At 35.2% G+C, this 12,874-nt stretch overlaps 1 protein-coding gene across 25 annotated transcripts in view; it reads right to left on the bottom strand.

Moving 5' to 3' along the window:
- Window positions 1-12,874, bottom strand: part of LOC129794686 (protein muscleblind) — a 279,292-nt gene that overhangs the window by 114,559 nt on the left and 151,859 nt on the right. Inside the window, exon 3 of one of the 25 annotated variants that reach the window (XM_055835527.1) lies at window positions 929-2,660. The exons of the other annotated variants lie outside the window; for them this stretch is intronic. Coding sequence (XP_055691502.1) covers window positions 2,574-2,660 — 87 coding nt within the window. The 3' untranslated portion in view covers window positions 929-2,573. Of the gene's footprint in view, window positions 1-928; window positions 2,661-12,874 lie in introns of those variants that run through there. 25 annotated transcript variants of the gene reach the window in all.

Raw genomic sequence — 12,874 nt, 5'->3', positions numbered from 1 at the left:
CGAAGGATCTCCGTCTGGGATAATCCTTCCGAGAAGTCAGAATGTTTCAGTTGATTCTCCGGAATAAGCAGGGGTGAGATAGCCTAATTGGAGCTCAGTGGCAGGTAAGAAATCTCTTCTGTGTGTGTGGGACTTTATTGTTAGATTTTGGTCAACATTGTAAGGGAATTTTGTACAAAGGTATTCTAGTTTAACTCATCATTCTCTTATATTAAGAGATTTTCATTAAGTGTTCATTCTATGTGTTCAATATGAATATTTTGAATATTATTTTAAGCATATCTTTGGAATCAATATGCTAAGAAACAATTTTTTATCAATTCTATTAATATAAGAGATTAAAAGACACTGTAGAAATATAATTTACTTACTAAATCGTAAAAAATTCCATAGTAACAAAATTGGCCTTTCAGATATGAACAGTAAATAATTACAATAAAAAGTTGTTGGGAAATAATTTTTCAACTTTACTGAAATTGTAACTTCTCTTAAGATAAGAGACATTTTATTGCTTTTTAGGCTTTTATTGAACTTAAGGATATTTAACCATTTGACGCCTTAAATTATATCGTTCTGCGGTTTTTTTTTGAAAGTAATCCTTACTTTAGAATTGTCAAGGGAGTGAAGGAAAGATTAAAAGTTTCTCTTAAAATAAGAGAGTAGATAATATTAATAATAGAGTAGGTACTACAGTATTTCAAATATTAATATTTTGTCTAGAATTCTCAAATAAATATCAATTACTCGCAAATTAAGGCATTATTGTAAATGTGTTGTAATTTAAAAGACAATATTTTGCAACATAATTGTAATTTCTCTTAAACTAAGAAAATCATGGCTTTTTCCACCTTGAATTCTACATAAAGATTTTGAATAGTTATAGTAAAATAAAGCAACTTTGCAAAATTTATTCATAAATATTTCATTCTTTTTGTATAATTCCAACATCTTTTAAAATAAAAGATACATACTCTTCTTTCTCAGTGTACATTACATCAATCAAAAAAAAAAAAAAGAATTAAATTCTAATAGGCATCTCTATGAGCTGATTGCATTGCTTTTTTGATCAATTTCAAACACACGCAATATTTTAACAGTACTAGAACTTCTCTTAACATAAGATATATTGTTTTTACTCTATTTTTTTCCTTTAAAAAATTGCTAAGATTCAACTAAAATAGCTTTTTTGCATAATAGTTCAATGAATATACATAGTTCATGCAAAAAATATTCATTCGTAAACCTTTTCTTTGCTATTTTATCATAAAACTTTTCCCTCTTATTTTTATCTTCTCTCCTATGTGTTCCGCAATGTTGTAGTCGATTTTTTCCAGGAAGGATTTCAACTGTCTCTCGATGCCTCAATTGAAATTTATGATAGAGCTTTTGAGAAACAAAAACTTGGGGATTTTTAATGGACTTTCTCTTTTACATGCGGTGGGGGCTAAACCGAAAATAGACCCCTCAAAATATTGCGTCAGCACACAACGTCCCACCCCCACGCATATTGAGCCACAAAAAAAGGAGGATATAGAGGTTGGAATGGGTATGGAAAGAAGATTTTGTGGAATATCCTTTAGAATATCCCGTGTAGCTGGGGATTAATTTTCAACATGAAGAAAAGTCACGAGGAATTTCCATATTCGATGGGATTTTGTCACCACAAGAGGATTTTTGGCGGGTGGGGGTTGTTGCGGCTGTGAAAAAATGCGTGTTTTGCTTGCAAAATACCAAACTAATTTGTATTTCGCCACCATCGGGCGCACGAGGGTTGTGTATTCAGCATGAGGATTTAAAACTCATCATTCACAATATATTTTCTTGAGGGCCTCCCCTAAATCCACCCGGAGCCGCATTCAAGGCGCAATAGTGGGGATTTTTGGCGGGAACGTGGAGTCATTTTGCTGTTTTGAGAGCTTTTCATTCTTATTTTCATTAGCTGCGCTGGGAAAAGCTCTTGTGTATAGATGAAAAATAATGAGGTATTCATGTACACCGGGGTGAGGGAGGTGAGAAAAATGCTGCTATGTAATATTTTGCACGTCAAATAGTCAAAGAATAAGAAAGGAAGAAAAAATAAGAGAAATAGAATTGCTCTGGTGGGGCGAAGAAGAACTCCCCCACAAACATAAAAATGATGATAGAATTTTCCTTTTCCTCACCAAGTCTCTCGTCTACTCAACCTCACCTTCGTCGAGGACATTGAGATTAGAATCGGAAAATTTATGCGAGTGCAAAAGAGAATTAGGAGGAAAATTTATTATTATTGGATGGGCTTCAATCGATTTTTTTCTGTGCTTTAGCTTTCTTGTCTTCTCCCAACCCCCGCCAAATGTTGGATTTTCTCTTTATATAAATGGAAAAAGAGGAAAATCGCGCGACAGGGAAATCTGATAGCGCGTGGCAATCGCATGTCGTGGCCTCCGGAAAATTTACATACCACACTCTATTTTCTCATCCCAAATTCCCTCCCATCCAGTGACAAAAAATGTCCACCGAATGGTGGTAATTTTAATAGAATATCTCTTCGGAAAAACTTTTCCTTCGTAGAACTTTGTCTGTTTTTTTTTTGCCTACCTCTGAGTCATCGACCGAGCTTTTTGGGGTGACTTTCTTCTTTTTTTTTCCTCCACCTTTATAGCCAAAGATTTAATGCTCACCTGCAAAGAGAAGAGAGAAAAAAGCTATTAAAACTTGTAAATTATTCAATCACATCATCTCTTAATTTAAGAGATTTCCTCCCACAAAAGCTACTCTCTTCACTAAAACGTCACACTTTTAGTTTTTAAGGGGGTGGATTAACAAACTATACAGTTTGCCAAATTTTCCTTTCAAATCTCCACTCAAGAGCTTCCATTCACATTATTAACCTTTAAACTTGTCGCACTCTCTGAACCCTTAAACATACGTACATTCCCCAAATTGTTACCCCGGAACAGAGTGCCGGAAAGAGACAATAAAATCCCTGAATCATCCACCTCATCTCTGCTCAAAAGTACAGAGCTAAAAGGGAGCAAAGTATGTAGCAAAAAAAAGGAAGAATCATCTCGACACCCTCATAATTTCTCCATCCCTTATTGGATGGAAAGCTTCAACCACATTGGAACAAATAGAGTGAGTTTGAATGCGCTGCTGCTTTTGGAGAGAATGGTGGCCAAATACATTTCCCATATTTGTCGCTGACCATGTGCTACCGGCAATTTATTTGCACTTCCACCCCCACACTCTACTTCCCCAGCACTTGGATCATCTATATCGGCAACCCCCTTTGTGCCCCAAACCCACCCTTGTGTTTCTCATGCGAGAGTTTTTGCACTTCAGCATTTGGACGCACTTGATCGATACGAATCCCTTCCATGCGCTAAGGGGGTGAGTGTGAAAAATCACTGCATTACGCCATTTGAATGCAAATGCATGACTGGTGGATGGGGATGATTTTTTGTTTTGTTAGAGGAGAAGGGTTGATAAGTGAGCGAAAGGAAGGAGTTTCAGGTGCAAAAATCCTTCTTAGTAATTTGAATTAACGTTTTTTTCTTTGAATTTTCAAATAGCTGTCAATTTGACAGTGACAGAGGATTCTTGTCAAATTCCTAAATTTTTGATTTTCTGCATTAGCTTAAATCTCTTTCAAAAACTTCAAAGCATCTACGACAGACATGTAAAACCCTAATGTTGCAATTTATTATTAACGGTTTCACTTTATATAAATTTTCAAATAGGTGTCAATTTGACAAAAACAAATAAAAGCTAAAATATTAATTTTAACGATTTTCTGGATATTATAAATTTATTTCAATGCATCTCAAAAGAAAAAAATCCCATCTGTTTCAATTTATTTTAACGGTTCTCTTTTTAAATTTTCAAAGAGCTGTCAATTTGACAGAGACAGAAGAATCTTGTTAAATTATTAAATCATTGATTTTCTGAATAGTTTTAAAAATTCTGTCAAGCATTGAAAAGCACCTGTAACACAAAAACTGCTCGTGCCAGGAATTTATAATATGTAACGGTTTTTTTTATAGAATTTTCAAAGATTTTTCAATTTGATAGATTATGGAAAATTAACGTCATTTTTTTTCTTATTTTAATGAATTTCAATTTGGTATTAATCCTGATATTTTTTACTCTCTAGTTAAAATGAATCCCCTATAAAAAAGATCCTTATACAGCAATTTGTAATTAACGGTTTTGCTTTTTGAATTTTCAAATTTCAGAAGTGGAGAATTCATGTCAAAATATTCAGTTTCAATTTAACAGAAACATTTCTTCTGCCTGCATTGTTCATTAACACGTTGAAACCGACAATTTTACAATTTCTTCAAGGATTTTCATCTTCTAGGATTTGAATGAAAAAACTGTCAGATGGTTCCCAAAGGGTTAACAAAAAACAAATTTGTTCAAACATTTTTATTTAATACCTCTATCCAATCAACCCCAATATTAATTTTAGAAAAAAATAGCCCAACCCCATTTGATAAAGTTAACTCAATCTTGAGAATTTTCTTTACCATCGTGGGTGGAGGGGATGAAGGAGGCCACAAATATCATATGAAGGGATTATAAATACGAATGTGGTATAGAATTCCAGGGGAATGATCCCCAGGAAAAGGTGTCTTCATGTGGTTTCACCTCATTCATTTTATTGACTTATCGTGTTACAGTGGGCGGAAGTTGGTCTCCACCCCCTCTCTTGGGTGGTGGGATCCATCGAGAGGAAGCTTCACAATGTTCCCTCCTAAGAAATTCCACATTTCTAACACACGATCTCGGTGTGGCGTAAATTGTGTTCCAACACCGTGGCGCGTGTTTCACGTGGAAAACTTTAATGACACCCTCGCACAATTGCCAGGATGAGGGAGGATACCCCACATCTCGTACAAGCGACGACTCCACCATTTGGCAGTCTTATTTATGATTCTCCATGGCCCACATTGGTGGTGCTGGAGGCACACACCACCAGAAGGGAATGAATGGGGCGAGAATTTCTCGTCTTGCCTCTTCCTGGGATGAATATTCCCATGAAATGCACTTCTTTCACGACACAGAGAGGTAGTGGCAACGGTGGCAAAACGGAGAGAAATAAGATACCATGTGGATGATACCCAGATCCATTTCTATACTTGCCGCCACTGCCACCCTCCCCCACCAAGCACTCCATGTTGGAAACCATACCCCGCAATATTGTCATTTCAACCCCATAAACTTTCAAACCACCCACGTCGCGTTCACGCGAATCCCGGAGAATGGTTTTCTGGAGATAGAATTTATGTCCCTCTTCTTGGAAACTTATTTAGCTCTCTCCGTGTTCACCATATTTGGGTGTGTGTGTATGTTGTTTTTGATAATAACTTTAATTAAATTCCTCTTTGACGGCAATTAACCAGATACAGATGGAAAATGTTTTAAAGCGCAGGGACAAGATACAAAACCAAGTGAAACTCAATTAGAAAATTGTATCAAAATTAACTTGGGAGAAAATTGACTTTTGAAGAGAAAAGCTCTTCATTTTGGGGATGTTTCTTATATATAATTAAAGGGGTGAGACTGGTGTGGAAAAAAGCAGTCAACAAAACGTGTGAACAATAAAAGTTCAGGGATTGCTAATTTTTTTTTATGAAAACCAGAGATATTTGTCTTTGTTGAATGTCTGATATGTTGCTGATTTCGATCCAAAAATATTAAAAATAGGCTTAATTCAGCGACTAAGAAACTCTTGAAATCTTTGAATTTTGCACTGAAATTTCAAGATTTCAAGCAAATTATCAGGGTTTCTTGGTGGCTGAATAAGGCCCAATGTTTGATTTAAGTAAAAGAAAATATTTTTGAATAACTTTCTGCTTTAAGAAAAACTGATATTGTGCTGATTTCGATCCAAAATCAATTAAATTTAAAACTTAAAATTTTGAAGTAAACTCTAAACGGAAATTTGAATCAAAAATATCTTTAAAAATGTTTGATTTAAGTAAAAGAAAATATTTTTGAATAACTTTCTGCTTAAGAAATATTGATATTCTGCTGATTTCGACGTATAAAATCTGAAATATTATTTTGAAAGTTTCTTATTTATTTCTTATTATTTAGTTTATTAGTTTGAAGTTAAAATAATTTCTTTGCAAAACAAATCCAATTAAAAAAATAATTTCAAAATGATTTTCTTGGTTAAAAAAAAGTCAACATTTTTTTTATTTAAAAAAGATTTATATAAAATTTCAACTTCATTCCAACTTCTTGAAGAATTTAAGGAATTTAAAGTGAAAAATCCTTAACCTTTAATCCCGCGCTGTCGCATCTGTACCTATGGCATAATATATAGTTTGAAAGGAAAAATTCACAAAACCACATCACGAATTCGATGGGAAATAAAAATCGAGGAAAATGTCTGGCACGTCATTCAAGTTCAATTTTTATTAAAAACTTGTCCTTTGTACTTTAGTGCTGCACACACACACGCTTTTTGCATCCTTCGTAGCATCTTGTGCTCTCCTTACTTTTTTTGTTGCAACCCCCTCATCCCGGCGAGAAAAGTTGTATCCATGATTTTCCACCTCTTGAGAAAACTTCCCCTTGAATAATGTTGAAGAGTTTTCCCAAACACTTTGGGTGAAATTTTGACGAAGAATTTCAGGAAAAAAAGAGAAAATTCTCCTGCAGAAATAAGGAGGAATTGTATTAAAATAAATACAATAGGTGAGATTTTTTAAGGGTTTTTCTACTACGAGAAAAAAAATCAAAGAAAAATATTTGAGCATTGATTTATTTAGCCCCATGATTTTTTTTAGAGTTTAAATAAATAAAAAATGAGATTTCCCTTTGAGATAGAGAAAAGTGGCCTAAAAGGAAAATGTAGGGCGGAAAATTCCCCACAAGAATGGTCTGATTAGAATTTAATCTAAGCAAAGCAAAAGCTAAACAAGTCAGTGATTAAAATAGCCCCCATGAAGCCGCTGAAACTAATTTTATTCAAACTAAATAATTTTTCCCCCTGAAATTTGAATGAAATTTCTTTCATTATAAATTCAACATTCGGATTGTGTCACTGTGTATTGATTTTACGGGGGCGTGGGAGAGATTGCAGTTAATGATGCAAATGGTGAATAATATTGTGTTGATTCCCTGTGGCGAATATTCCTCACATTTTGGGGCTTTATGCATATTATGTACATCTATTTTATCCCATTGATTTTAATCGATAATTGAGCAAACACACAGCATGCCTCAAAGCCGCTCCACGTGAAGCTCTTCCCCAAAATGTACCCACAAATCCACTATACTCCACCCTTTTGATCGGTTATTCGTCAATTTTGTGCTGCCAAAAAGGGTCCATTAACTCACACAAACTACATGAGTTTTGTCACGAACTTCCCAGCATTGTGAGATATCCAAAAATCCCCCCACGCAGCTCGCAAAAAGCCTTCAACCACCCTCCTCCCCCCGAAAATACTCCCCCAACTCCTTCTTTCCTCATTCTATCGAAGAATAAGAGAAATCCAGAGGCAAGAAGAACGAGGGAGGGTGGGAAATTGATTGTGATTCTGACATGTGTATTTTGCCGCTTTCTTTCCACACCATTTTCCGCCACCCTCGCATGCGAATTTTCCACTAAAGCACAGCGAAAAATGTCCCGAAGAAAAGGGTGTGAAAAATTCAATGTGATCCGCAATGGAAAATATCTCAGGTGATGGATTTATTGGAGCGCGCACGGGCTTGCTAGCATAAAATTTACTTTTGAGTGTCTAGACAACACTCGTGAGAGGAGCTTCTATGCTGGAAAGGGATGCGGGGAAAGCGCCAAGGAAGATTTCCCACGCTTGTCACATTGCCAAAAAATCTCTCATCCCTCCTTTGCACGGGGGCGACCATTCAGTGGGAAAGTTCTATACCATATTACTCGTGTTTTCTGCGGTGGAAACATGTGTTCGAATGTACTTTCTAAGTCCACGTCATTTGATCTTGAATCTATGCCAAAGGATACGTTGTGGGGACTTTTCTCATCACATGAGGATTTTTATTGCTTTACTTTTATTCTTTCTTTCTTTAAGGATAAAGTAAAAGAACCTGAAATTCTCTTAGGAAAATGATGAATAAATTGACAAGAATATTCTTTTACTGTCAAATTGACAGATATTCAAATATTTGAAAGAAGGAAACCGTTAAAAAATATTTCATAAAGATTTTTTATTTAGACATTTGTTGAAAAAGATTCAAACTATCCAAAAAAAAAGGCCAAAAATAGATATTTTTAGAAGAATCTTATGTCACTCAGATTGACAGCTATTTGAAAATTCAAAAAAAAAACACCGTTAATAAAAAAGGTTCTGAAAGGGAATTTTTGATACGTTTAGGTAAGAAATATAAATGGAACAAAAAATATCTAAGAAGGATATGAATGGATATTCTTCAAAATCATCAAAATAATAAAAAAAAAATACTTTAACAGTAATTTCCAATCATCTGTCAACTTGACAGTTATTTGAAAATTTAAAATCAAACTGTTCTTCCCCCTAAAAATTCCAACAATATCAATTTTATAACGCCGAAAGGGCATAAAATATTTAATTTCAGAGAAGTTCTACTGGAAAATATCACCCTGTTTCAGGTACTGAAATTCAGTAGAATCAATTCGTTTTTTTAGCAGAGAATTTTGCCCCAAACATGGGCATTGTGGGTAAATCTGTTCAATCAATTATTCATAAATTTTTGCCTATATATACCCAATGAAAAGCTCTCTGTCTGGATCTGGGTGGGAATGCGGTGGGTATTAATTTTGAAACAGATATTTGTTCAACAATAATAATAAAATGGATAAATTGTGAGGTGGTGAGTGTTTGAATCAAAATTCCGGGGAGGAGGAGCAGCTGAGGGAGTATGGGGTGTAGGGATTATTGTCAACAGGTTGCCTTAATTTTGGGCACGCATAGAACACAGATATAAAAATCAATTGGCTTGATTGCAAAAATATCCCCAAATGTGAAATTATATAAGCCTCTATCTGCAATTAAATTGAATTTTCTCCGCCAAAGGGTGTGAAATTTTGCAAAATTGATTAGAATGTTGAAATAAAATTGAAATTACGGCCATTCTTTGGGCATTCCAATGCAAACTTTTGCTTTAGTTGCTATCAACGGGGGCACAGCACCAATAATTTTTCTTTCTTTCTTCCTCCTGTATTTGATTAAAATTGCATGTTGCACTTTGTACAAACTGTTGGGTGTATGTATAATTAAATTCATCAAAGTGCTTGTTTTCAAAATTAATTCTCAACCGATAATTTCTCAACGATATCCTGTCACAGAGAAAATTACTCCCTTTCTCTGGATTTTTTTTATAGCAGCAGCAGCATTCATAGCTGCTACGGAGGAGGGGAATAATTTGTGGGGGTTGAAGGAAAACTTGATGAAAATGCCGGGAAAAAGAAGGGGAGAAAAAAACCATTCAGGGTGCCGCATTGGTGAAAAATGTTTCTTTCTTGTGGAAACTTTAAATGATTCGTGGAGAATTTATTGAGAAACTTTCGGCAACATTTCCACCCCAAAATGACGAATTTTTCCCATTTCCACGGACCCCCGTCTCCCATTCTGGGGTGCTCCACGAGGGCTGCCGCGAGAAATTGCATGAAATTTCAATGTGAAAGTTAAAAATGAATTTTAATTATCCAATTTCTTGTCGCTTCCTAATTTTCAAAATCCCAGCCACGCATTACAATTCGCCGCTCATATTTTTATTGAGCAACTCTCTCCTCCCCCCGAGCTCATATTTTGTCCCAAAACCCTCGCCCCATTCTCTTTCTTCGTCAAACATTAATTCAATGACAGAGAATTCAGCGAAATTTAATTAGTTTCATTACACATCTCATGGCGAAAAACGCGAGTTTGAGTGGGGTGGAGGATGGCAAAACTGCCGCGAAAAGGGCTCAAAGTTGAGGAAAATTTTCGTATATGGAAAGTTTTTCATGGGGGGTGGTAGAGGGTGAAAGAACGGAGGGTTTTGAATGGAAAAGTGTGTGTCTAATTTTAATTTTCTTCTATTTGAGCTGAGAGAATTGTCACCCGAAGCAAAATAATCATGTATCTCCTTAAATTACTTAACTTTCAATCTTGATTTTCTTTTTAAATTGAGAAGAGTTTTTCTTTAGTGCAGGAATGTGAGGAAAAATTGCAAGGAGAATAAAGAGTTTATTTGATGAATTTAACCTAATTTGAAGAAATAACCGACATTCAAATAGCTGTCAATTTGACAATTATGGAAAATTCTTGTCAAAATATTTATTTTTTTTAAATTTTCGAATAGGATTTTAAATTTTTAAAAAAGAAAAACAGAAATACAAGTCATTCTATAAGAAATTGTATTAATAACTTTTAACGGTTTCTTTTCAAATTCTCAAAAAGCTGTCAAATTGCCAACAGAGCATTTTTGATTATCAAATATTTATCCAGAGGATCAATACAAGCTGAAATAAATTGACAAATAATTTCCCGAAGTTGCACACATTGACGTAGCCATTATGTTTCATCATATCTTTCAAAATGCGCATGAAACATTTGCGCTATGTTTCAGAAATCAATTTATTCCGAGTCCTTTTGGAACTTTTTCAAATCTTTATAGAAAAGTTGTTTCATATTATCTAAAAATTGTGTTTCAGGTATATTTAAAAGCCTGAAACATTCACGTTGATGTTTCATCTGTGTATCTTTAACAGTCTTTTTGAAACATTATTAGAAAACGAATTTATTAGGATTTTCACCTTCGATATCATCCGTAAAGCTTCTAATTTTCACCAATAAAGTTCTAGCCATTCTATCGGAATACCTATAAGAGTTTAACCCCCACCCCCTTTCACCGAAAATGTAGGTATTAAATTTTATTTTGAGAGAAAAGACAATTTTCTCTGCGATTTCAGCGATTGTATCTTTCTATTAATTTTCTGCACATTGTCGTTCGCGTGCTTTGCGGTCGTTTCTACCGACTCATCGCGCGGCGTCCAAAAGTCGCCCCGAAAAAAAAAGTTAACCACCTCCCCTCCCACTCATAATCGGTGCTCCGAAACACGATTTCAGAGAACTTTGCAACCCCTCTCTCTCACTGGCTCTCGAATTGGCGCCATAACTCCATGGCTCCATGTGGTCTCGTGACGCAAAAGAGGCGAAAAGGGGTTGAAATTTTACAAAATTCACAAGCTCAAATTAAATATTTATGCCGTTCCCATTCACTGCAATACCCCAAACCACCCATTGCAAGAGCTCTCCCCAGCAGTGGTGTTTCTTTTTGCGTTCTACCACCCACCTACCCTACCCTCCTAACCCGCCCTAAGGGAGGGGTGGTGTGAGTTAGAAAAAAGAGCACTACAATTGGATGGATCGATTGCACCGCACTGGTGAAACGTTCTGCACGCGATTTTTCAAAATGAGAGTGAGAGAGTGGAATGGAGAGCGATGAGACGCCAGCTGAAGGTGCCCAGAACACACCATTCGTACCCCATCCCATCTACTAATTCAATTGCTCACAAAACCATCCCGGATCTCGGAGCCTTGTTTTGTGAAAATTTCCCTGAATTTTCCATACCCCTTTCGCCACATTTTCCGAGAATTTACGTGAAGTTGAGCTTCCACACAACCTGTCTTGCATGCTAAAGGCATTGAACCCTCGCAGAAGCTCTCCCTTACTGCGGGAGACAGGGGGAAATGGGGAAAGCAATGTAGACAGCAATTCTTGAAATTTATGTCTATAGCGTTTTACTTGGATATTTTCATTTAGAAATTTTGTTACGGAATGAAGTTCTTGTTTCTTTTTTGCAAAACTGGGTTAGTGTTCTAATTAAATATGCTATTTTGTATTCAATAATGTAATCTATTGCATGGAGTTCTTTTTATTAATCTGCAAAAATTCAGCAGAGAAATATGCAGAATGAATCACGTTTTTAAAAAAAAATCCTATTTTAGAAAGAATTTCTTATTTGTTTAAAATATTCGTGAATTATGGGAGAGTGTCTGAGAAAAGTGATGAAGATAAATACGAAAATATGAGTTAAGAAAGGGTTAAAAGGCCTTAAGTTTTATTTATTAATTTTTATTGAGAATTTTGAGAAATAAAAAATATCTGCAGAATAAAGGTAGATCGTTAGTTTTCTTCTTGAAGGTTAAAGACATAATCTTAAGTATTTCAATTTTATTGAAGTTTTATTTACTCAAAGGATATTGATTAACCCTTGGAGGATTTTGCTGGTCTCCGTGGCCAATTTTACATTTTTTAAATCGTCACAGAGTAAAATCTTCTAAACATATCCATTACTTCAAGATCGTCGAAAGAAAATTTGGAAAAATAATTTCTTTTGAGAATATTAACCTTGATCCTCCAGTGTTAAGGTTAAATTTTGAACAATTCTTAAAGTATCTGCAGAGAAAATCTGGATTCATTATCAAATGTAGAGAATATCTGCAGAAAATAAATAAAAAATTCGTTTTTTTCAGTTGTAGCTTTTGTACAAGTTGCAGTAAATTCTCAATATCGTGCTTAATCTTTAAGCAGACCATATACCATCTTCATAGCCCCATGGAGAAGGTTTTTATACTTCTTCCTCATACATCCCCTTCTTCTTACAATATTTCTGTGCAATTTGGTCCCATTTCCCTCCACACTGTGACCTCTGTGTGGAAGAAAATAATTGCAATGACGCTCACAACTGAATTATTAACGAGATCGACACGAATGTGAGTGTTTCTTCATCTTCCTTTCTCACGGATGGTGGTACTGTACTGTAACTACACATAATATGAAAAATAAATTCAATTCCATTTTCCCTTTATGCGTGCTATGCATCCATTTTGCGCTGAGAAGAAAGTCCCCGCACATGTAGCATATCCATGCGGAAGCTGTAAAA

Source organism: Lutzomyia longipalpis, chromosome 4, assembly GCF_024334085.1.
Source record: "Lutzomyia longipalpis isolate SR_M1_2022 chromosome 4, ASM2433408v1".
Classification (NCBI taxonomy): domain Eukaryota; kingdom Metazoa; phylum Arthropoda; class Insecta; order Diptera; family Psychodidae; genus Lutzomyia; species Lutzomyia longipalpis.
The sequence above is the reverse complement of the archived record's forward strand: the minus strand, read 5'-3'. Positions and strand labels throughout refer to the sequence as shown.